The sequence below is a fragment of the Pholcus phalangioides genome, unplaced genomic scaffold (genome assembly GCF_987345545.1).
Source record: "Pholcus phalangioides strain wild (caught in Gottingen) unplaced genomic scaffold, Ppha-v1.0 ptg000015l_1, whole genome shotgun sequence".
NCBI classification, from domain to species: Eukaryota; Metazoa; Arthropoda; class Arachnida; order Araneae; family Pholcidae; genus Pholcus; species Pholcus phalangioides.
The window spans coordinates 55,647,892-55,674,994 of NW_028301608.1; the positions used below are offsets into that span (position 1 = coordinate 55,647,892).

At 34.3% G+C, this 27,103-nt stretch overlaps 2 protein-coding genes across 2 annotated transcripts in view; one reads left to right on the forward strand and one right to left on the reverse strand.

The window, feature by feature from the left end:
* Positions 1–17,162, reverse strand: part of LOC149076254 (uncharacterized) — a 90,381-nt gene extending 73,219 nt beyond the window's left edge. Inside the window, exon 1 of the mRNA XM_089242203.1 lies at positions 16,487–17,162. Within this exon, the coding sequence (XP_089098329.1) occupies positions 16,487–17,162 (676 nt within the window). The remainder of the gene's footprint in view (positions 1–16,486) is intronic.
* Positions 17,163–23,945: 6,783 nt separating this feature from the next.
* Positions 23,946–27,103, forward strand: part of LOC149076256 (uncharacterized) — a 195,156-nt gene continuing 191,998 nt past the window's right edge. The window contains exon 1 of the mRNA XM_089242204.1: positions 23,946–24,348. Coding sequence (XP_089098330.1) covers positions 24,279–24,348 — 70 coding nt within the window. The 5' untranslated portion in view covers positions 23,946–24,278. The remainder of the gene's footprint in view (positions 24,349–27,103) is intronic.

The following is a 27,103-nucleotide window of genomic DNA, read 5'->3' on the forward strand; positions in this document are numbered from 1 at the left end:
TAGCTCAGTGTTTGGGGGTGCTCCGACTTGAAGAAATAAGCCAATAAATTATTTTAAAAAAACCAACTTTTTTAAAACAATTTATTAACTTTTTTACTCAACTTTTTTCTTCGATCCATTTTACTCCCATCGTTACTTCCATTCTCTGTGACACTCATGTTACGAATGATACGACAAGAAACTCTATATAGCATGGGCTTGACCTCCTCCGCGTCTCTAAAGATGCACAAGCAGAAATTTTGTAATAGTAAATAAAAAACTTTAAAACTTTCACTTTCAAATACTTTGACCTGTTTGTCTCTATCTTTAACAGCTTTTTTATACATTTCTTCAAAACAGGTCAGGACCACCCTGTATAACTGATATCACTACATATTGATGATTTTCTAGTTCAGTGGGTGTAGGGCCAAAATCCAGTGCGTAACTATTCTATAATTATGTATTTGGTGCAAGGATGGTGTGAACTTTGGTAAAGCCCGCTAGCTCTCAATATTACCCGTATGATCAAATGAACAAGTGATATGCATTGATATATGGTGCGGTGGTGATAATATAGCCATCTGCTGATGGGAGTATCTGATGCATCGGCACTTTTATCAATATTGCTTAGTAAATATCTGAGGCTGAAGTCAAGTCTAGGGCCTAATGTGTTAATATTGATCAGACAATTGCACAACAACTCATTTTGTTTATCATTGATTAACGTAAGAATCATCAAAATGAATAACCAAGTTATCACACGCGCATACCACTGACACGAAAACAAGACTACAAAGGTGAGGAATCCCCTCACTTGAAACCGTAAAATAAGTGACTAAAATGTCAAATAAGCCATATGAATAACATGTGTATGATTGCCCTCAGCTAAAAAGTATCAGAGCACCTCTGATACAGCTCTGAAAAAGATAAAGGGTGATCACGTCCACTGAGCTGAGGCGACAAGAGACCTGACAACGGCAGATCAATTCAGAAGGAATAATGGACTCATAAACTCCAACTATAAAAGCCGCCCCCCCCCCTCCAATATTATGATCTGGTGCGTTGGTGTTTTAATATTTCCTGTTTTGTTGGTGCAAGAAATATGCGATAGTCAATTCCTCTACTATTTGGTTTTTCAACTAGTGAGTATAATAATAATATTTATTTACATACATGTCATTGGCCCGTTACAGAGATTAGCAACACCCTGATTAGACAAAAATCATAATTCAAGATATAATAATCATGCTCGTTAAAAAAATAAGATAAAATGAAATGAAGGAAAGGGGGGATAAATTTACATATCTCAACTTCAAATAAGAGTAAATACAGGGTGATTATAAAAAAACTATCCCGACATATGGGCCCCTAACTATCATACCATTCACAGAAACTGAATGAAATTTTGCATAAGGTATTTTGATGTATGCGCTCAAGAATGATATGGAAAACAACAGTGTCACTCTAACAGTTACGGTTACAGTGAGAAAATTTCGAAAATATCAAATGGCAACACCAAGTTTTTTGTATTGGAATGTGATCTCCATTGTGAAAAACCCTAAATAGCGTTCGAACGGCAACTGTAGCATGAAAATCACCGGCGGTAGATAGGCTAAAAGTGAGGACAACCACTAAGGACAGAGAAGCAGCATAAAATAAAGCATTTTATTGTGTTTCACAAATTTTCCACATGACCTTGTGGAGGACTAATCAGGCTGGGATCTCAGCCGAATAAACGGTGTGACGAATGAAACGAAAATTAATGCTCTGGTGCACAGCAAAGTCCTTTTTACTTTTTCCTTGCCTAGCTCCGGGGATTTTCGTGCTACAGGTGCCATTCCAACGCTATTTAGTGTTTTTCAGTATGGCGATCGCATTCCAATACAAAAAAGTTGGTGTTGCCTTTTGATATTTCCGAAATTTTCTCACTGTAACCGTACCTGTTAAGAGTGACACTGTTGTTTTCCATATCATTCTTGAGCGCATACCTCAAAATACCTTATGCCAAAATTTCATTCAGTTTCTGTGAATGGTATGATAGTTAGGGGCCCATATGTCGGGATAGTTTTTTTTATAATCATCCCGTATACATTATTGAAGAAATTCTGAAAATCTAATGTAAAATTTCTATTCGATGAGCAACTAGATGAGTATTATACACATAAAAAAATATTTTACGATTTTTATATCATACTAGTTTGGATTCTTGAATTCCAAAAAATATTGCAAGACATTATTTTCCGAAAAAAAAGAGGAAAACTAGATGTATCAATGCATGCATGGAAAAGTTAAAATAACAAAATTAATACTTCTATAAGACTTAAAATATCTTTACAGATAATGTAAGAAATAAAAAAAAAGATCAGTTGTAACGGTATTTTTGAAATATATATTGCATTTTTTCATTATAGTTTTTTTCCGCGTTCTTTTTATTGGGAAGCGTTTATAAACTGCCAGAAAATGGAAAGACGTTTTTCCCCGAGTTAAGAGAGAGAGGGCGAGAGAGAAGAAATTGTTATTCATGAGAATCTTTGTCTTTCACCTAAAATTTGACAACTTTGATCCACCGTACAAAGTTTTACATTTTATTCCACTCCCCCTCCTATCACATATATACTATGCCTCGCGTACGCATAATAAAGATATGTGGGATCCGAAAGCAATAGAAAAACACTAAAAAAAAAAGAGGAAAAAAGATAAAGGGAGAAGCTTTCAATCTAAGGTCGTTGGAAAAATAGCGAAACACGAATGTGATTGGGAAAAATGTGGTAAAAGAACACGAGAAAATAAAATAGCAAAATTTAAGACGGAGAATCCGGTATAAGGCGATTCGATACGTCATATGAGTAACAAGAGAGAAGAGGAAAAAATAAAAAACTACGTCGGTGGCGAGAATTCACCAAGTTCGAAAATCGAAACAGTAAATCGCGAAATTGAATCGAAAATTGGAAAAAAAGAGAGAGATTTCAGCCACGAGGAAGATAAGAAGTTTTGTTATCGTGCTTTTTCTTCTTCAAAATACTATTACAATCCAGTTGAAAATCCCATATGAAGACAGAATGGGAATCTAAATGATTGAAGAGAAAAAAACAGGACGAAGTGAGCTTGGAAAAAAAAGCTAATTCTTGATTCAAGTTAGATGAGTAAATAGAAAAGTAAACGAGGGAGTTAAAAATATCTTCGTGGTCTCAAAAAATCTCTGAAATGAAGAAAACCCATGGAATTTTTCAATATTAATGGCAGTTGAACTTCTCTACTTTTGTGTAAATGGTGGATTTTTAGTAGAGTTTCACGATGGAAAAAATGAAAAACCGTTTCTCAGGCTACAAATGCACTGAGAGAGCACTGAAATACATGGCTTGCATTATTAAATGCTGTATGCGCTATTTATACAGCATTTGAAAAGTAATCGATGAAATCTTGGGATAAAATGAATCTAGATGTCAATGGAATGAGTGGTCTGATTTTGATTAAACTCTTAACACCGAATAGAAAATTTTCATTCGGTTATCACCATTGGTATGAATACTCATGATTCCTATATTCTTGATTATTAATTGAGTTTTTTATTTTGCTTAAAAGGCTTTATTAAGCTAAAGCTTAATTTAGCTTAATTTATAATCTCTGGAAAAAATCGTTCACAATTGTTCTGCCTTCAAAAACTATTTCATCCGTATATTCCCAGTAGAATGACATCAAATGTATTGATAGATTTTCGACAGCTCTTATCTGGTAAATATCAAACAACAACAAGTGTTATCGAACCACCGCACTTGCACCTCGTAAACACATCGCTCTGAGAAATTTCTAACGCATTGGTGCATGCTGGAATATGTCGTGTATGTGTTGTGTACCTAACGTGAAGTTTTTCTGAGGAACGCCTGCTACGTGCTTCAAAAGTTCCTCGATCCGTTTTAAGAAACAAGCAATTCGGCTGAATATTTTTTCGGTTGCGCAGTATTATGCGTGAACTTTCAATGTTGTGGGCCTATGTGGTCGCCGCTGTGGTGGTTGAGGTTCGAGCCCCACCGTCGCCACATTGTTGGTCCGTTGAAGTTGGTTTGCTGTGGTTCCCAACTTCGAGGCACGAATGCGAACCGACGTCCCCCGTTAAAAAGTCTCAACACAGTGATCAATAGTCCTACAATGGTACAAATATTTAATCATTACACTTCACTCACTTCGTTTTTGAAATATAGATGGCAGCACTGAAAAATCAATCAGATTCAATAGTATATACGCACTCAGACTGTTAGGTACTCACACTTTCGGTTTCGGTACACCCACTCTGTAGTAAATTGCCCAGGGCAATAGACTGAAGTTGTGCTCGGTTTGAAAGAAAGATAGAAACGCCCAAGCGATTTCTGTGGAGAGACGTCTTCAAATGCGAATATGAAACCACTATATTTTAGAGACCCAAAGCAATAAAGCAATTCCTTTGAGCTACATAATCAAGTAACTGTAACAGGTGTATGTGATGGTATAGATTTACTGTTCTTGCGTCTGTTATCAAGCGTGATATCAGTGAAAGCATTAAGCCATGTTTTCTCACGTGAAAAGTGACTTATAAGATAAGCGCATAAAACTGGCCGTTTAATGGAGGAGAGACTAACATTTTGAATTTATAGGAAAAAAACTGCATCCCTAAAAAAGGTGGTCCTTCTATAAAGGCTGTCCTTCAGAGAGGTTTTACTGTGCTCTGAATTTATCATGTCAACATTAACATTTGTATCAGTTTTTAATTTTTTAAAGATAACAAAATTACATACTCGTTGTAAGATTATAAATCAATGTTATTAATGAGTAAAACGGTTTTGACATGGGTAGCAAGGTAATTTGTTATTTTCGTCTGAAACTTGGAGAGCATAAAATACTTTTCTTGTCAATATTGCGATTTTTTTCGATGGTCGACCAACATAGATTTTGCACGAGTTCTTTCATTTCAAAGCAGTTTTTAAGTGAAAGAGATTGTTAATGTTACGGAAACTTTTACTCGTGAAATGGTCTTTTAATGATGTCACTAGATGAATAAATGAATCAAACTTCTCGAAGATGATGTCTCAAAGTATGCACGACGCAGCATAAAACTATTATTCAAGGGAAAGTTTTATGTCACTGCATGAACTCCAACACCCATACACAAGAAAATGTAAGAGTATGTATTGCGACATTGAAGAAATACCTTTTACGTTGAGAACTTGTTTCTCTTTTCCGTGATCGATTTCATTCACTCATCTGCATAAAATGATATGATGACACCGGAAAAACTTCTTAAAAAAACAGGGGGAAAGATGGAACCCTTGAAAGAAAAATGAAGTAGACGTGAGTTCTTCATGAAGAAATGAAAAAACTTAAGAAGAAATTGTTTTGATGGGATTGCAGTTTCCTCTTCGTCTTTCTGAAAGCTTAAAGTTTTTCCTCCATGAAAAGAGAAGTAACTGATACGGAAAAAAGAGGGCATGGAAAAGCGTATTAATACATTCGAATCGATTATCGAATGTATAATCGATCCGACTGCATATATCCTACTATAATACGAAAGTATCGAGTGAGTATTTTCCTTTGGAAAACGGGGGGGGGGGGGAGGAAGTTAAAAAGTTAAGGACATATATTTCAAGAATCCGGAAAATTTTTGCTAAGGCATTTCATTAATAATCTATTTTCATCTCGGAATAGGGATCTCATTCACTTTGACGGTCGGTAATCGAATTTATGCGAAGTCTGTTTGGAAAGCACGGTCCGATTGGTCAAATCCCAATTCTTCCACAATTTTTTTAACCCCTGCAATGTTTTCTCGCTCCTTCTTTGAGTAAAGATTCATTTTTTCTTTCTCTCCATGCAGAAATTCTCCAAAAGTGAGAACCTGATTTTTTTTGGAGAAAACATCGAAAAATAGATTATTCTTGTTATATTATTTTTTATATGATTGTTATTACAGGATAACTTACACAAACAGGTTTTAGCGATTCAATATTCAATTTTTGAGATTAGAGATTCAATTTCAAGTAGCGATTAGGGGACGTCTAAGAGTAAATATTCATCATTGAAGTATGTAGTGATTCTCGGCCGAGGAACAAATATTTGATACCGTATTTGTTCTCATTTTAAAACAAGCCTCGTTTTTTTTTAAACGAGAGATTTTAAAACTTCCTTATCAGGGGCTGTTTATATAACTTGGTAGGTGAAACTGTTGCGTCGAGGTCATGGATGCTCAAGCACCCCAGTTTTTTTGTTTTTGGTATGCGCCAGAGAGGTATTTGGTATTCCCAGAATTTATTCAAATATCAGAATTTTTACATGAAGCTCAAGCCAAACACCAGCGCCCACGGGTTTAAAATGCCCCTGTCACTTCCTATGCTCCTGAATTTAATTCCCTCAAAATAGACGGAGCTTTTAGATTCCAGGACCATGCATGAATCAGCGACGTGGAATGAAACATATATCAAATAAAAAAAATGAGATATTAATTCTCAAGTATGATATCTTCGACAAAAGAATTATTGGGTATAATGTAATAGAGACAAATAACTATGTAATGCCAAATTATCGTAGGTAATTCTGGTCCATGAGCACAAACCCACCCAAAATTTGCCACCATATCAATATTACCAACAGAAATTTTGGGTTTTTTTGAGCGCTCAACTCCTTCCAAAATATTTTAGGGGCCCTCCCCCCAATAGTTTCAATAACATTATGCCTTTGCATGCTGCACTTGATATTATTTCTAATTTGATAACGCACTAGTCAGTTTTAAATTCTCCTTCTACGCGAAATTATTCTAATGTACGACCCCTCAAGCAAAGACAAGCACGAAAAAGAAAATTTCGAGTGAAAAAAAAAGTTGTTTTTATCCTCCCACAAAAAGTTCTCAGTCATTTACATTCTTATCTGAAATCGCCATACACATTTGGTGAGCTTAAGAATAGTGTTCTGCATTTCCCCCATAGAGCACTTGCGACGTAATATTACGTCAGAAACATCGGAAGGATTAAATAATTTTTTCTGTACAAGAATAATTTTCTTCACATATGTGATAGCGCATGGCAATCTTTTTGTGAACAATCTTCGTAAAATCTGTCATCAATTCAGCAAATGTTTTGAATATCACGGTATATAATGAATATAATGTTTTGAATATTGGAAGTGTTTCGCAGTGGTCTTACACCCTTTTCTCCTTATGCCGTTGCACGGTCGTTCGTACATCACGCTGAACTCTCATATAATGAAACTCTCATCACGAGGATCCAGGTTCGAACTCCATTAGCGGAAGAGTGGTGGTTTAGAACTATGGGTGCTCGTTTCGAGTTTTATGTAGAAAATTTTGATTTTTCTGATAAGTTCTAGGGTGCTCGCGCAAGCTCTACGGATATCCATGTTGGGTATCGAGCACTAACAGCACCTCCGGTTCCGATGCCACTGGCGACCAGCTGTTTTCTGTAGGTAAAGGCAAGAATGCGAACCTGCCTTCCATTTGAAAAAGTCTCTCCGTGGAGAGAAGGTGGATCTTCAACACAAGACTTATATTAAATGAAAAATTCGATCACTTGCCAATATAACTTAAAAATATGTAAGACACATGGCAACACCAGTAGCACATGTAGCACGAAACAGGCATAGCAATGACAACATAAATGCATTAGGATACGGCATATGTACGCACACAACATGTTCCACAGGATGTTCCAATTCATTAGAAATACATAAAGGGATGTTTACGAGGTTACGTAACATATGTACGGTAACGCATGTACGGTTACGTACTAGTAGTAGTTGACATGCGATGTAGTGGTTGTCCTGGGCTGCCACACAGTGCATACTGAGCCACGTATTTTTTGCTCACAAAACAGATTTTTAGTGATTTTTTATTCCGGCTGTCTTTTTTCCGTCGATAAATCAGATTATTTGAAAGGACATCTGAAATTATAGACAGGAGATACCTGTCAGCATCCACCATTGCTTAAAGAGCCCACGAAAAAGAGCGGACTTGTCGTCCACTTTTTAAACACCAGTTTACAGCTCCAAGTCTCGGAAATCGTTGGAAAAAAAGAGCAGGATAGGGAACAGTGCTTGTTATACTGACGTCTCTCACTTTTGCTGAAATATTTCGGGCTGAAATATTCGGTATAATAAGTTTTTTCCCTAACAAATCTTAATTTATCACTGTAGATGACACTTTGATTTCCAACTCGATGAATGGTAAATTGCTGTAAGGCGATATGACCGGAGCTGTTGTGCGTGCGGCAAAGTAGTAGAGTATAGCCGGGTATTTCATGAAGATCTATTATCACTGACTTCACACAGAAGTGAATGAAAATATACAGTTGAAAATTTCTTATTCACACGCCGGAAGAACTAGTTGAAATTATTGAGAATACGTGACTCGATCAAATCGGCTAGTATTTTCAATAGCTAAACTCATCTCTTATTTCTACAAAACTTTCGAAATCATGTCCATTTTTTCGTTGAAAAAAAATTACGTAAAATTGAAGAATTTATAATTGAACATACGGTTTTTGCTTTATAAATATTTATACTACTTATACAGGGTGTATAGGTAACAGCGCGCATAGCACCTTACTGGCGAACCATTGATCCAAGAGTCATACTTCCAATTAGAACAAGTATCCAAATAAAGTGTGGTACTCAGATATGTCATTCACATGTTACAAGGGGGTTGTATAGTTATTAAAATAAAAATATCAACTTTTTATACGGACATCCTGTGCTAAAAAACAAAATTAGGAAGTTTTTGCCCTGTCTCTCTCTCCTGATGCCAACAAAAAAATTTCCCACCTTTCTAATATGCACTGAAATATTCGAATTCCAAAAAAAAAGAAGGAAAGTTAAGAAAAAAGAGCATTAAATGAGAGTAAACCGTTTTACCAGCATTTAATGCTCTTTTTATACAGTATGAATACTTATAGGTTACCGTAAACGTGATGAATCGGTTATTATACATAATTGATTACTATGCATACTTACGTCTTGGCAAGTTTGATGAATTCACCACTTTTATAGGAAAATATGCATAATACCCAAGTGTCGTTGGTAAATCTGATAAATGTTTGAAATATATCGCCTTTACCTGTGATTACACATAATATCCTGGTGTAATTGGGAAATTTGATAAAAATAAAAAAAATTCCAAATGAGACTTTATATGTGTGATGCTTATAGTTGGACTCCGACATAATGATAACAAATTTTACGATCGATAGCCCGATGTAATGATACAATACATGCATGAATTATCATGTACCATACAGTAAAATTTATCAGGTTTACCAACGACGCGACGCTTGGGTGCTAAGCATAACCGCCGGTAAAAGTGATAAATTTAAGGAAATTTATCAATCTTACCATAATGCTCGGCAAATTATTCTTAATAACTGGTTATTCTGTATAATAACCGGATTTATCACATTTACCACGTGACATGCATACTGTATTATTAATAAGTTTAATACAATGTACACATAAGGGGTCATTCAAGTATTACGTCATCATCGATGGGGATGTGGTTTCCAATTTGCTGACTTTTGGTGACAAGGGGAGGAGGGGGGGTTTGGATAATGCTTACGTCATCGACCACCCTTTATGAAAATATCAGTTAGTATTCAGAGGGGCAGAGCTGATGACGAAATTTTGCTGACAAGAGGGAGAGGGGGTCAAAAATGGCTAAAAATTTGCTTACGTAATACTTGAACGGCCCCTAAGTTCTATTATTAAGTATGTATTAAAGTTACTAAAATACATTATGTCTTGGTATTGATTACTATTAAAATTGTGCGTGATACTCAGCTGAATTCGTTTATGAGATTGGAGATTTCAGGAAAGTGTGATTCCTAATTAAGAGCGAATGCATTATTTGCGATCAGAATACCATGATGTATAGGTATTTATGTTGCCTGCCGTGAAATTAAATCTTGAAGCGTATATTCCATTATGTATCGATTTCATGAATATGCAAACACTCGAGCAACTGAAAAAAATCGAGTCGCATAAAAGAAATGAACTTCCGAGAAGGTGTAGCGTAACGCATCCATTAGTGTCGAGAGTGATAATGAGGACACAAAGGGAATGGATCTTCACAAGGGAGCAGCATATGTCTCCTCTGTGATAAGATAGAGCCCAGGGCAAAACATGGACGCCATTTAGCAATAATTATAGCGGCCTATTCAGTCGATCTTCCTCTATAGTGGCATTCATTGAGGCCAGAGGCATTAGATATTTATGACGTAGTAGAAGCCGAAGACGCACTCACACAAAGTCATGGACGGACAATGAGATAAAGTGCTCGTGTGAAAACGTACCTCATTTTCGTAATGCAGATGCCGGGAGGGGCGTTGTTGTATGTACTCGATCCCACATGTGGAGGCCAAGTTCGTTTCCATTTCCTCATGGGATTCCTCACCGGATATGTCTAGTAATCTTGATAATGATGCTGGTAAATTAAGCAGCTGGTGAAAGTATAACTCTTAGAAATCTAAGAGTTATACTTTCACCAGCTGCTTAATTTGCGTATTACATTTTGTAATTTTCAGTTGAAGTCTTACTCATAGATCATAGAATTTTTGAAATTTTTAAATTAATTTTTTCACATTTTTGGTATAGATTCAATACCATCAATTATTCGTTTAACCCTTTCAGTAGTACATTATAAACTACTTACCATGAAAACTTTTTTGGTAGGTCCTTTTAATTGCAATCGAGGCCTAAAAAGCCAAAAAAAATTTTTTTTAATAAAAATTAGTTCGTATATAACGATTTGATTCAGGCGGTACTTTCAAGCCAGCACTCTACGACTTCAACAAATATAAAAAATACCAAATAAAATATATTGAATAATGCAGTTGCAAGAATATTTATTTATTTTACCAAGGAGAAAATCATACTATGTGTCGTGCATGTTAGGGAATACTTTGTGGGGCATAGTATACAAATAGGTGTTATGCAGTGGACATTTTTTCAACAATAACAACAAACCGACCATGACTTCCCTCCTCTCCCGCTCTGTCCCCATAGGTGATATAAGCTGGTTACCCAGAAGGCCATGGTGGAAGAGGACACTTTTACGGGGCGAGACATCTAACTAAATTCTATTAATTAACCCGTTAATTAATTATAATTTTTTTGGTGGCAAATAAACACCAACGGTGGTATCAACCATTGGGATTTGGAAAATATATCAAGGAAAAAATACATCTGCCTGCCGATACAACGATAATCCCAATAAATAATTTTTTGCGATTTTCGCTTACTCCACAAAGTTTCGTTATATCGTGATTAGTTTTAAAAATAGAAAGAACTACCCGTTCAAATTATTATTGAATTTGAGTTCGTAATTGTTTATGAGCAATCTACAGCCCACCATATACTACTACTTAACCGTACATGCAACTTGTACACATTTATCTAGGTGAATTTCTAATTGTTACACTCTGACGGTATTTATAAGTGCCAGTGACAAATGTTGCCCCGGGTGGCGTAGTGGTAAGATGCTCGTCTTAAGGTTACAGTAAAAGTTCACGTGTATGAATCCAGGCAAAGAACATGAAAAACAAGCTCTTTACCTGCCGAGCCTTGGGCGACCACCGATAGATGACGTTTTCACGTCCCGCCCAACTTCACTGGTTGGAAATTGCAATATATGACCGGAGCTGGTGTGAGGTAAAATAGTCACAAACGTGCTTGGTATTTGAAACATAGGTATTATTTGACAAAAGTGCTGACATAAACGAAAATTTGGATCAATAATAAATAGGACATTTTACCACAACTATTTCCTAAAACACCTTCCTTCTCCTAAAGTGATCCACTTTTGCGAGGGGCTTAGTTCGTCTTTGATTGGAGTATGTCGTCAGGTTTTGGAGACCATACTTACAGAGGAACATGACGAGATATTTCGCCTCCTATTTCAGCAGTCGCAGAAGTTTTCTAAAATGGCGTTCTCATTGGAACACTTTACCCAAAACCTCTTCAGTCTGCACCTGCTGAAAATCGGAAGAAAGCTTACTTGATGGAAAATGGTATGGCATCTTGAAGGGGGTTTAGTAATATCTGCTGTGCCACTTAATGGGTTAACATTTTATAATAAGATTGATTGTATGTAAATGTTACCAGGAAGTCAATATAAATGTTCCAATGCGTCGAACGAATAAATAAACAAATAAACATTATTCTCAATGAGAATCAGTCCGGACCACTAATACAAATACAACGCCACAACAGACAAAATGCCCAAACGAGGTGGCTGATAAAAAGATGCCCATAAAAATAAAAAGTTACTGACTATAACTAGTTACTGACGTTATAGCCGATATGTCTTTACAACCGAGAAGATTATGATCAAGTTTGACTGTAAGTCTACTATTCGTGAAATACATACTCGTACATACAAAAATTTCTTGTATTCCTTAATGTTCACCACGCGATTCGGGTTAAATCCCGATTTTGAAATATTTCCAGAGTGTTAATGAACATTACTCTTCACTGTTCATATTATTCTGCTTTAAACGTGGAATAAATTTTGATCATACAAGGAACCACCAGGCTGTGATTGAGTAGGTGAAATTATAATTCACAATGCGTCACACAGAAAATCTTGAATTAGCGAACTCGTGTTTGATAAATAGTGCTTTAACCTGGAAATCAGATAATTCGCATAACCAGAGATATGTAGAAATCCGTTTATAAGCTGATGGCATCAGAGAGATGCGGCGCCGACTTGACACGAAGCTAGCTAGCTTCCATAGTTTTAACGCTATTTCTAGCCCGCGGAATAACAAAGGCTTCCGTATCCAGCAGTTCTCGTGTGATTCGCTTTCTCACCGTTCTTAGTTGTTAAACAAATGCTCTTTTGCCCCCTCTCCTCCATAGTTTCTGCTGTTGTACCTGTCTTCCGAGAGATTTCTGCATTAATAACAAAACTTTCTCTTCCGTCCTATGAATATTTAAGAACCCAGACACACAAGGTAAAGTATTCCATTCTCCTCCAACGCTTTTCCATGCTTCCAGGGATGAGGGTGATCTTGCAATGCATTATCCTAAAATGCATCGAGGTGCAAAGATGAGAGAAATGAAACGGTAGCAGCACTGCTTCCATTTATGGCAAGTAATATTTGCTGTGGTGCAGCCCGTGTGAATACAGTTTATTCATATATTTGTGAAATGTTTTGTGCGCGCATGATGAATGAGGGAATATGAATACGAACGGAACATCAAAATTTGAAAGGTACAGTTGCACGAGAGTTTTGAGAACGAGTATTACTCATATGTCGCTCAATAAGAAATGGTTGAAATGTAATTTCGTCCCTCTTTCAATATTGAACGTAAATCTCAGTTGCATTCTCAAAACTCTTCATCGATCTGTATATTGGAATTCTAAATTTATGCAAGCCAGAGACCTCTTAATCATCAGAGAATGATGAAGTCATAGATGCTCTCAAGCCATGGAGTCGGATCAACTCATTATATGTACTAAACCAGAGGTTTTCATCCATTCTCTCGCCTGTTAAACTTCCAGACGTTTTCTACTTGATTTCCAATAGCATCGGAGTCAAGATGACTAGAAACATCCTGAAGCAGTGCCCATTCGATGGAAAAAATCGATGCTATTTCCTAAAAGAAGAGATTGTGAAAAAAAAGTCATCACACGTTCTGTGAGAAGAGACGCTTTTCACAAAGTCAGGATGATTCATTGCCTCAAATAGATTGGCAACTTCTGCGCTCGATCTTTCCAGCCAATATGACGCTAACACAAAAAGTAGGCAGATAATTAAATAGAGTTTTCTCAGTTTTTTCAGAAAATTTTGTTTGGATCTTACCCGTTTCAGATCTTGGTGTCACAAATGTATGGGTTGCTTTTTTCTTACTGTAGAATTTTTCTTTTGACCTCATGGAGTTAAGCCCTGACTTAAAGGATTGTGTACGTTTTGAGTTAGAATATGGTGATATGTACTTTTTTGGGGGGCTTCCATCAGAGGGCAGCACTAAAAGTTGAATTTTTAGGGGTTTTTGAGATGGCTTCCAGGTGAAAATGCCTCCAGAAAAAGTGTGATTTATTACATAAAATTTAACAATCAAATTCTGGAAAAAATTGTATTTGAAGAGGGATATATCATGCATCATCTTGGTTGAAAAAATTGTAATGAAGTGGATTATCACAAAAAAAAACCCAGAAAATTTGTAAAAAAAGTTACTCGGGTCTCTAAAAGAGAGTTATACAGCTAATATAGAATTCAATCAACGCTCCATATTTTGAAGAGCATTCTCGCGATGATATTTACGAATATTGCGTATGCGAATCTACATGTATTTCTTTAAAAAATATATAAAAATTAATTTATAGGGAAAGATTTTTGGTAAGATGCGTCTGTCCATAATTAAAATAATGATACTTTTCCATATTGTGCACGTGCACGTGAATCTAAGAGCCATAATTATCGACAAAGAATATAAAAATTCATACGTTCCTAAATATACTGTATATGCCCATTTTTTTCTTTTATACTATAGTTTTAGTTCTTATTCTTTTAAAATAAAGAAAACGTTAATTAATTTCAAGTGTTTCTATATATATATCTTGAATCTCTTATAAAAAAATTTCCTTCAAGAAATACAAAGAATGATAATTTTTATATTTTTTTCTCGATAAAAGATGAAGATCTTGATCTTTTTGTATCTTTTTTTTTAATTCCAATGAAGTTCTTTTTTTCGTTCTTTGCAAAGCGCTTCATTAAATTGAAAAGAAATATATATATTATTTTTATAGTACAACTAAGTAAGTTGGAAATAATTACATTTCTAGGTGAAAGTTTAGTTGAATAAATGAATTCTATGAAAAAAATATTTCTTTTAGAATGCCAGGAAAAAAGTCTTTTTTTTGTTTAAGGGAAATAAGAAATTAATGATAATCAAAAAAAAATAATGATTGAGAAATAAATAATGAAATTAATGATAATCACACTAAAACACTTATAAAAGAGAAGAAATGAAAAAAAAAATTCCTTGGTTTTTATGTAATTTTATTAGAGGAAGATATATCACCAATTAATAGTAATGAAATGAAATATTCGTTTTCGTTGAGTAGGTAAATGGATTTTTTATTATGTTATTATGCATAATCGTCGAGAGTTCTGGTGTTTTGGTAAGTTTAGTAAATTTCCCCAAATTAATTAAATCTATCTGTGATTACGCATAGTTTCCAAGCGCCGTTGGTAAATTTCCCTAAATTAATGACTTCTACAGGTGATTACGCATAGTACCCAAGCGTCGTTAGTAATAAAAACATTTTGTTTTTCCGGCCAGAAATATAGTGAGAAATTGAATTTTTTGGATGTTATGCCGAAACTGATATTTGGAAAGAAAAGGGATTTGTCTCCTCCCGGAATCGAACCCGGGGTCTCATTGCATATCAGGTAAGTGCTCTAACCAATACACCGTCAAACCGAAAGATACCCAGGCCACATCGCCATATGGCAATGTCGGCTCATTGTCCACACGGACTGGGAACCTCTGGCAATTTATTCATAAAAAAGCATACATTACAAAATATACATTACAATCATAACAACTATAAAATCACAATCTAAGTGTAAAATCACAATCTGAATGTAAAATCACAATCTGAATGTAAAATCACAATCTGAATGTAAAATCACAATCTAAGTGTAAAATCACAATCTAAGTGTAAAATCATAATCTAAGTATAAAATCAATTGCGAGATCACAAATCTACGTATACAATCGGAAATCAAACATATAATCCTATATATTCCATATTAAATCTTAATTCGAATATAAAGTCCTAAATCACATATTGAAATCAATAATAAAAATCAGATAAAATTCATAATCGATTTCATCCTCAATTTAAATCGTTCGATTTCCATGACATTATACTGGTCTTGTGCTATCAGTCAGTCTTCTTTGTAGTTGATCAGTTTCTTTTTTCTTTGTGAGCGGCGAAGTGGTGCAGTTTGTACTTGTGCTATAGGCTGATAAGACGTCCGTGGGATCACTTTGTCTTCATTGTCTTCTATCCATCTAATTATTTTCTTGACTTTATTTATTCTACTTTTGTTTTTAAAAATCTCTCTGATCCAGAGTGTGGCATTTTCAGCAGCGGGCACAGCCATGTGCTTTAGATGTGCAGTTAATGTACATGTTGTCAAGTAATGGATGGGAGTGCCGATTTCACCACAATGGCAATGATCTGTTCCTCGTTTTTTGAAGCGGTGAAGGTAATTTGGAAAAGGTCCGTGATTGGTTGTAAAAAATACAAGTTCTCTGCTCCAATTTTTTGCGTTGTATGAAACTTTTGGTATTATTTTGTGGACACTTCTTCCAGTTTTGGAATCATTCGATTGGGCTTGCCATAGATTGAGTATTTCTTTTCTTGCCTTTTGTTTCGCTGTTGATAATGGTAATAATATTTTAATTAAATGTGCGCCATTGGTTGTCGCTGCTTTGGCTATTGCATCTGCTTCTTCGTTCCCCCACTCACCCACGTGCGCTTTGATCCAAGATATGGGAATTTGTGGGTTCTTGTGGAGGACCTGCCGAATTTCCCTAGCCATAGCATGGATGGCCATCGGGTTCTGCATTGCATATATACTTGAAAGGCTATCGCTATAGATTATAGTTGCTTGTTGGAATTCTTGAGCTTTTATGGTTGCCATGTATAACGCTAGTAATTCAGCTTGAAAGATATTATTGTCGTTTTCTAGCTTACTACTCCAGCACTCGATGATCTTATGATCTTTCGCTACTACATATGCTGATGCTGTTCCGGAGATAGTTTTCGAGCCATCTGTGTATATATGAGTTCTTTGGCCTCCTATTTCTTTCTTCTGGTTATTCCCGATAGATACTTGGTGCTGATGCAGGTCTTCCGATGGGTGGATAGTTATTTGTTTTTCCCGTCTCTGATACTTTTCTGGAGCAAAGTTTAATGCACCAATCTTTGCTGGTCGGTGTAGATGTAACAATAGACCCATTTGTGCTTCATAATTCATCCATAGGCTCCAAGGCGGACAACTTGTAATGACATATAATGCGCTATTTGGTGTTGTGTGGTACGCTCCTGTGATATATAATAGTAAATTACGTTGGGCTGAGTCTAATTTCTGTTGCATGGAGTTGGTTGCGCCTGCGTACCAAATAGGTGTTGCGTAAGCCATTATTCGTGTTGCTATTTTCTAATAGAGAACTCGTCGGTGTCGATATTTGATTCCCCATTTCGCTCCGCCGATGTTTTGGAGCTGGAGAAGAAGCTTATTAATTTTTTCGGTTTGTTTTTCTATGTGTGGACTCCAAGTTAGTCTAGAATCTGAGTACACGCCGAGGTATTTTAATACATCTGTTCTTTTTATAGATTTTTCAAGCATTCTGATGGTGGGAGGTTTTTTTGAATACACCAGAGACACACTTTTCAATTCCTTATAACACGCATTAGTAGCGTGAAGCGCTGAGTGGATACAACCTCTCTTATCTACAGCAATTTTCACCCCAGTTGGCCCCCAGTTCTGTATTAAGAGATGGTATTTTTTCGCCAACGTTGGCGAAAATTGCTGTAGGTAAGGGAGGCTGCTTCACGCTACTAATGAGTGTTATAAAGAATTGAGAAGTGTGTCTGGTGTATTGTTTAGAGCACTTACCTGGTATGCAATGGGACCCCAGGTTCGATTCCCACAGGAGACAAATCACTTTTCTTTCCGAATATTAGTTTCGGCATAACATCCAGGAAATTCACTTTCGTCGTTATTACATTTAATAAGTGATAAAAAAATTCTCACTTTCACCGGAAATTATGCGTAATACCCAAGTGTCATGTTTTTGGTAAACATGATAAATCGTACTATAAGATATACCGTACACAGGTATTGTATCATTATATCGGGGTACGATCGTAAAATTTGTTTTCATTATATCGGTGTCTATAATCATCACACATACTAAGATACATTTGGAATTTTTGTTTTTCATATTTATCAAATTCCCAATTACACTAGGTTGTTATGCATAATCACAGGTAAAGGCGATAAGCTTCAAGTATTTGTCAAATTTACCAACGACGCTTTGGTATTGTGCATGTTCACCGGTAAAAGTGCTAAATATATCAGACTTACCAAGACGATTGGTAAGTATGTATAATAACCGATTTATCACATTTACCGTAACATATATATATATATATATATATTTTGTTAGAGACTCACCTTTAACGGTTATATCGAATTCAATCAATAGCAAATAGCTAGAAAAATTTCTCAGTATGATTCGTGAGATTCGTAAGTAAAATGATGATATTTTTCCATGTTATGCACGTGAATCAAAGAGCTGAATATTTCAAGCAAAAATATAGAAATTTATAAGACTCAAGATAAACATTCGCTCTTTTCCCTTGTATATTACAGTTTTAGTTTTTTTTTTTTAATTTTCCTGCAAAAAAACGTTAATTAATTTTCTAGTGTTTCTTGCCATTTTTGAATCTCTTATGAAAATATTCTCTTCAAGATATGCAAAGAAAAATAATTTTTGTATTTTCTCTCGATAAAAGATAAGAATCTTAATCTTTTTGTATCTTTTTTTTAAATTTCAATGAAGATTTTTTTTTTTTTGCAAAGCGCTTGAGCATCAAATTTAAAGAATATATTATTCTTATTAAATTTGAAATAATTCCATTTCTAGGCTAGAGTTTAGTTGAATAAATCAATTTTACATATAAAAAATATTTCTTCTGATCAGAAAATTCTTTTATTTTTATTATTCATCCATGTTTTTTTATGCAAATAAGAAGAAAATAATATAATTACCAAAAAAAGTTCTTAAATAGAAAAAATAGAAATTATCATTTCAAGATTTTAATGCTATTTTTTTTTCTGAAAGATATATTCAATTAATTGCAATAAATGAGATAATCCATTTTCAATGAGTAGAGCTTTGGTGAATGAATATATATATATATTTTAGCTTTATGCGATCATGATTTATGAAATTTGAAAAGTCAATCACCAAAACTATGTGAAGTATTAAAACGAACTTAATCGTGTAAATGATTTTGTGAAAGCAAGGAAATTAGTTTAATTCTATTGCGCTTTATAACAGGATACAGATCGAGAATTCCTAAATTTTGAAACACATCAACACATCTAACTTAATACGATGTTTAGCACATTAGATATATAATCAGTTCATAATTATGATGCAAATTAGTTACTTTTTGGTGATATTACAAATAATTTAATTTGTTCATTCTATTTTTCTTCAGTGCTCGTGTCTTTCGGATGAAAAAACGAACCTCATCCATGAGAATTATATTTTAGGCATGCAAACTTGGAAAAAAAACAACCAAAAAACCAAATGTTCTGAGAACTTCCATATATGTCATAATTGGCATAAGTAATGTAGGTGTTCTGTAGTATATAAAACTGCAAAATATTGCTCAGAAGTGAAAAATTACTATTATTATTATTATTTGCTGGAAATGAACAACAATATTTTTTACTGAAGATTAAGTTCTCAATATCAAACTCAACAGTTCTTATATATCATCTTTTTTATTATAAGAAAAGTAGAGCGAGAGAGAGTAGAATACTATTACTTAATCGTACATGCTCAAGGTAGGCATTCCTCTACGGAATTTCTAACGAATTGGTACATGCCAGAATGTGTGGCCCTAACATATTTATCTCGGCAGAATTTCACGCATTTCATGTTCTTTTGCCGATGCTGCCATCTGTTTTAAAGACGGTAAATGCTTGAATTTTCATATTATGTCAGTATCGTGTTGTGGGTTTGCCTGCTTTCTGTGGAAAGGTTTTTTTAAATGGAAGACCTGTGTGTGTGTGTGTGTGTGCGTGCGTGCGTGTGTGTGTGTGCGCGTGCGTGCGTGTGTGTGTGTGCGCGTGCGTGTGCGTGCGCGTGTGTGTGTGTGTGTGTGCGTGCGTGTGTGTGTGTGCGTGTGCGCGTGTGCTTGCATTCACGTCTCGAACCACGTGCGTCAACGGCAGTTCGAACCTGGATCCTCACGATTAGAGTGCAGCGCGATGCCCACACAACCGTATGACGGCGATAAGAGCTGGAACGCGTTTCAAAAATAAACTGTTTTCATTTGAATTTAACTGAGAATGAGAATACTAAAAACAAGTGCTACACAATTTTTTAGGGATTTGAATTCCCTTACCACAGTATCATGTGAATGCAAGAAATATAAAGAAATATCGTGTAACACCTGTTGCAAAAGTAAGCATACATACTGGAATACGTTTTTACAATATTTCAATATTCAAGGTTCTGAGTGATTTGGTTAGATATAACTATTTTTCACTTCACAGTTTTTAGGCTTAGAAAATATAATAGTTCTATATAAATATATAATAGTTTACCCCCTGTAAGAAAACCAGTGCGAAATCACTTTTGAAATGTGGTCATATACATATTATGATTATGTTGATTTAAATTGCAGATTTTTGAAATTTGTGTTAGGCCGGGACTACACTATAAGTTTGATAAAAGAACTTTTATAAAACTTGAAAACAACTAATAAGCCAATCGGTTACTTTCACTCGAGTGTAACCGATATATTTATTAATAGAATTATTTAGTTTTAATCAAAGAGCTTTTACAAAACTTTTACATTGTAATTCTGGCCTTACACGAATTTCACGATCCCAAAATGTTTTTATACCCAGTACATGCAAACGTATTGAAAAAAAAAAAGTTCAAAATTTATTCTTTTTTTTTGTGTCCTAGAAAATACTGATTTATCTGTGATACTTGCTTCATCCGTACGTAGGCTTTCAACCCCAATCTTTATCATAGATAGAATATATACACATCTTTCAAGCTAAATCTATGAATTTATTTTTTTTCGAAAATCATCGGATCGATATTTAACATTCATTGCATAAAACTTCAATTTTCTTTGGTTCATGTAACAACAAAAACCCCTAGGAAAAGGGATATTTATTTTTGAATTCGACTGCAGTTAAAAAGTCAAATTTCGAAAAAAAAAATATTACTCAGTGCTTAAATTAGGATGAAAGAAACAGGAAAGCAATTTAAATGAGATTTTATGTCTCTTGTATATATATGTTCGTAAAAACTAAGAGAGAAAAAAATAGCTAAAAATAAACATCCATTGTTTATTTTAATAAAACATTTAGCTTTTTTTCAAAAAAAGAAAATAAATAAATATTATTTTTTCTTTACTTTTCTTAGATACAGGTGAGTATTACTTACGCCAGTACATAGACCATAAACACATGGAAGTTATTTTTCCATAGGAAGGAAAAAAAAAATCGCTTTTCGTGGATAGTCTTTTATTGACAAAAGCCATAAAAACTCACGCTTTTATTTATTTATTTGATTTTATTTGTAAAAAAAAAAAGAAGAAAATGTTGGTATGTTATTTCTATTGACTTCATAACATACTTTTTTTTATGGACACGTATAAAAAAAAAATTATGTTATATATATATCGCATTTTCTACTTTAACAGAGCTTTTCGTTGCTGGTTCAGGAGCCATTTGTTTTCTAACGTGATGCTCATGACAACCTCAGAGTTTGTGCTTTATTACATTCTACAGTGAATTATGAGTTGGAGCTTTTCATTTCGTGTGTTCATCTGGTCGCCGCTCCCTCGCTCTCTGCTTTTCATCACATAAACACCATTTATTTATTTATTTGCTGTACAATTTTTATTCTATTATATTTCTAGATATTACTTCTTTCGAATCTACAATTTTTATTCTGTATGTTACTTTTTTGAATCATTTGGGGATATCTTCTTCTTTTTAAAGGGTTTATTTATTTTCTAGTTTTTCTTAACTGTACTTGATAAGGATTCGCAGTCGTATAAAAAGTATAATAATCTTTTACGAGTGGTGAAATGTCAGTATATATATATATTGACACATTTATTTATTATATAAAAATATTACGTTGGATCTAGGTTTCTTTAATATTTGAAACATAAATTTTTGTCATTGGTATAGAGAAGTATTTTACGATTGTGAACTGACTAAGAATCAATTTCATTAGTCAGTTTTGATGTAATTAAATTTAATTGTTTTACTCACTCATCGCGGGGCTAATAGATTTTTCGTTGATTGCTAGAGGAATAACTAATAAATGTAGTAAAGGAAAGAGTGTGAAATTTTTTTGCTTAAAGAATGTGTTTAAAATAACTCTTTTGATTTAAACGTACTTTTGATTTGATACGTACATAAAATTGTACGTATATACACAAGTTTTTGTTCACTTTTAATATTTAATTTATTTGAATTCTTTTCTCTCGGTTATAGTCGTTTTATATACACGAGACTAATAAGATATTGGAAACTCCCGTAAAAGAAGTAGATACAGTAAAACTCAGTTACAATGACATCCAACATTCCGTGAAATTTTGTCGTTACAACCAAGGTTGACGTTTTCAAGACTCTTTAAGAGTGAAAAATGCAATCAAATAGTCTATATGAAGTTGTCGTTTTATTACAATTCAAGTAATCATATTTGATCAGGAAAATACGGGAAATTGAGATCATAAATACTTGACATTGCCAGTTATCACTAAAAATGTTGCCATTTGTCGGCCAAATCGCCAATTATTTCTTATTAGTAACTCTTGGCGAGAAATGCAGTAGTACAGCAGATCTGCAGTGATTTAAAATGAATTTCAATGAAAAAAATATACCGTCATGATGGTATTAAAAGCATCATAGGTCCCAGCCAAAATGGTTTTTGTGGGAGCGTCCTAACACGGCTTCCTAGTATCTAGGCGGCTATACTCCTTCCTGGCTAAAGCTACCTACTACCAAATTTATAAGCTCACTGTCAAAATTTGACCATATCTCATTTTCACGAGGCACTTGAGGCCCCGTCCTTAGTTTGTGGCATAAGTCCTAGTGGGTCTAAGTTTCTTTGAAAAGAATGTTTTTTGCTAAATCAAAAAAGTCAAGAAGAGCAAGATTTCGAAATGTTTCGTATACTAAAATTTGGGATGTGAAAAAATACCTCTTCAAATTTTATATAACTTTTTCCAAGTAGTTATTTCTCACTGAAAAAAATGTCCCTTAACATTTTGAGGAGGAGAGAAATTAGTTTTCAAAATTATATTTTCTGATGACACTGATGCTGGCAGCATTAAATAAGTGACAAACCATTGTAAAAACATATACATGTATCAAACGCATTTACTAGAAAACCGTAGTAAAAAAGTAAACATTACAAAAACCATTGTTGAGACCCAGGAACCATTGTTGCCCGACAGTTCTTCGCCAGTTTTGCTCAGATCTCACAAACTTTAAAGTAGCCCATCGATCCCAGTATCGTATGTATGCAAAATTTGGCGATGATCAGTCTGAAACGGCAGGTTTATATATAGAACATACACGCAGAGAGAAAATAAATTATATACATAGAATAGGTTGACTATAATTAAATTGAACTAATAAATAAATGCGAAATTTTAATTTTTGTTTCCAAATTCTTGGGCAAAAACATGTTTGCTATAGTGAAGAACCATAATTTTTTTATGATATACAAAAAGATCTTTCGAAAGTATTCTATGATTCTTATTAAACCTCGCTTTTTCCCGGCATGCCGGGAATGGTCTCCTAAATTAAAAAAAAAAATCTTGTTGTCTCCCGATTTTCACGGCATGCCTGCTAATGCGCAGATTACGGTAACTTTCGCGTTAATGAGTGACCACAATGCATCGATCGAAAGCGAACGCGCGTGATTGACACGCGTGCGATCTTTGTTATTTGAAGGTTTTCGATCCTTCTCTCCCTCAGTGGAATCGGAGAAGAATCTTCTCGTTGTATGTATATATAAATCGGACGAACTTCCGTCAACAAGGAAGATTGCGCGTGTTCTCGATCCGACCGCAAGAGGTCTCTGACCACAGAGAGTGACTAGGACGGCGACGTCACGCTGTTATAATAAAACACCGGCTCCAGCATCCCTTCGGATCACATCCGTGCGAGAAGAGATACCATACCAACCACCGTGCAGTTTCTTCGCTCTCTCTGGAGAAACAAGAACAAAAATTTTTCACCAGTATATACTATTCTCCCGTTCCTATTTTCTTTAAAGAACTTTGTGTGTTTGCTTTTCCTTTTTTTTTGTTCACAAGTTTTGTGTTTTCGCTTTGCAAAGGGATAGTTATTATAAAGAAGAAAAAAATAGAGTGGACAATATATTAGAAACGAGCAAAATTTAGTGAGGAAAAACTAAGACGAACATACAAACTGGAAAGATAAGATCCTCAAGCTCTTCACACTTTTTGGATGATGGATCGTCCGTGTCAATGCCTGATAAGGCTTTTGACAACATTGCTTCTGCTGACAGTGGTGGCAGCACGTGAGTACTATTTCGGTCGTTAATGATGTGTTTAATTAACTATATATTTTTTTGAATGCCTTATCATGTCAAACATGTCGAGGACGTTAATGTATTGCCTGCTTATATATAGGACCATCATATTTTTTGATTCATCTTTAAATGCTGAATTTAGTAGCAGAAAAACTAATTAAAATTAATTTTTAGGATAAAAAGTTGCCATTGATGTTTATAAACTTGATGGTAGTTACACAGAGACCTATCAAAACTTATCACAGAAAAAGAACTCTAAATGGAAAAAGTGTGTTCCAACATATCTAACTTTATTAGCATACTTGTTATATATATATTACGTTATCAAAAAGTAGACAAACTCTTCTCAAGTTCTTTGTGGGGATTAGTTCTTTCAACTTGCTAATACGCTAATAATTTTAACCAAACGTGAACGTTTTTTTTATGACATTAATATTTATATAAGGAGAGCGCAGTGAAATAAAAATTCAACAGATATCTGTACGATACATAAATCGTTTGATCCCTAATGTTAAATTTACACTTAAGGGGGAAACGGAACTAAAAACTTCTCACAACATTTGATTATTTACCCTTTTAAGCGCCATGGCAGAAAACATTTAAGATCCTTCAAAATGACACATCTGTTTTAATTATGAAAGCTTTCTTCCGATCTTCAGCAGGTGCAAACTAAGAGGGGGTTTAAGAAAAGATGTTTCATTGAGAAATCAGCTTTATAAAATATCTGGGATTTTCGATGCTATAATAATAGGCTTTTAAGGAGTTATCTCGTCAGTGCCACTTAAAGAGTATAAACTGACCTAAAAGCTTAATAGTTGCATACTTTTCATTAAACACCGGCCTCGAAAGCCTGACATAATACTTCAATATCTTAATTGTTAATAAAATTCACAGTGAACCAGTGAATAAAGAAATGCAAAAATTTGTGAAATTTTATAATAGTTACAAAAGTCGTGAATGTTGTTCATAAATGGTAACTCTTATATTTTTTAATAGAATGTTTTGTATGGAAATGTTTTTAATTAAAATTAAAATACTCTTAAATAGAACAGAGATCTTTCTGTCTATTTAAGAAAATCCAAATAGAATAGAAAATGTTCTACTGATTAATAGTGGTAAATAGTGGTAATTTTACTTGTCATAAAATAATGTTAAATTTTTTTTTAAATTAACCTGATTTTTTTAAAACAAATTCTGAAATATGGTAATAGGATGAAGAATCATGAATGATACAGATTGAAGTTTAGAGTTAAAATTTTGATTTTATTTAAAAGAAATTTAAAAATAATATCTATCGAAAATTACAGGCTGTAAATACAACTAAAACTACTATCAATAAAGAACACCAATCATACTAAATTTCGGTGAACAAAATTTATCTCAGTCAATTCAAGTAAGTTCAAACTCTTCAATTGGATCATTATGAACGTATTGATATGCATGGGAAAACTGTATAAATCGATGCATTGTATTCTTTCACATTCATGAATAACAATTTTGAAAACTCTATTGAAATTCTTTTTGTCCTCACCGCTTTTTTTAAACTAAACGCGAAGATAACTTCGAACTCATGACAAGATGACAAATCTTTAGCAATTTATTCAGAACAAATAACGTTACGGTTCCAACGTTTTCCGATCTAGCGATCCGTCATGAAATCCCGACATTCTCTGATAGAAGAAAATGTTTTTTTTTGGCGTCTATGTTGTTATATATACAAATACATACGATAACATACGTTACCTTTATTAACCTCCCAACACTCTGAACGATTTTTTAAAGCCAGGAATTCATTGGAACTTATTGTTCTGGAACAAAAATCCAATATATATTTATACAAAAGTGCGCAAAAGTATTTCCTTTCTCCATTTTTCGTCATCATATTTTGGAAACCATCACGCGATGCTTTTTCCCTGTAAAATGTTGTGTGTGTGTGTGTGTCTTGTATCATCTTCTCAGTATTCCTTATCCATTTTTTTTCCTTTACCATCTACCTTGGTTGTTGTATGCGGATGGTATAGGGTTAATGACTGTTGCATGTGCTTGGGCTTTTGATCGTGAGGGTTTACGATCCCTTCTCTCTCAGGTACAAAAATGTTCAATTTCTCCTCCCGAAAAGAGAAAAAGAGGAAAGAAACGTTTTTTTCTTTTTTTTATCCTCTTCTCCCATCTAAATTGATGAGGTGAAGCTCGACTATATACGAGTATTTTACGAGAAATCGTTGTCTTTATGTGCACATAGAGCAGTTTTCGTACAGTTGTTTCGGTTACTGAAAAACACTTACGTTTTTATTGGTAAAAGAGTTTAAAATAACGTCTGTAGCGATTTATATATCTACAACAGAGTATTTTCAATATATTATGGATGTTTCGGTGATATAGATACGGTGTATCAAATGGTGAATTTCGATGCTTGAGGATAAATTCAATTTCTCATTAGATTTACAAATTATGATTCCAAAAGATTTAGTATCTGTTAATATTGTGTTACGAATGAAAAAGGAACTATGGTAAGAACCGTCCATGCATTTATATGGGGAATAAATTTCTGCTTGATACTGTGAGGGTTTTAGACCGAAATATTTACTAACATTATATATTAAATAATATTACGTGATTCATTGCAACTGAATTTCAATGCAAAGGGAGTTGGATAAGCGAAAATAGTAATCATTTTTGAATAAAGTCAGACCTCATATTTCACCGTCTATCATTTTCAAACTCTCCCCACTTATTACGTACG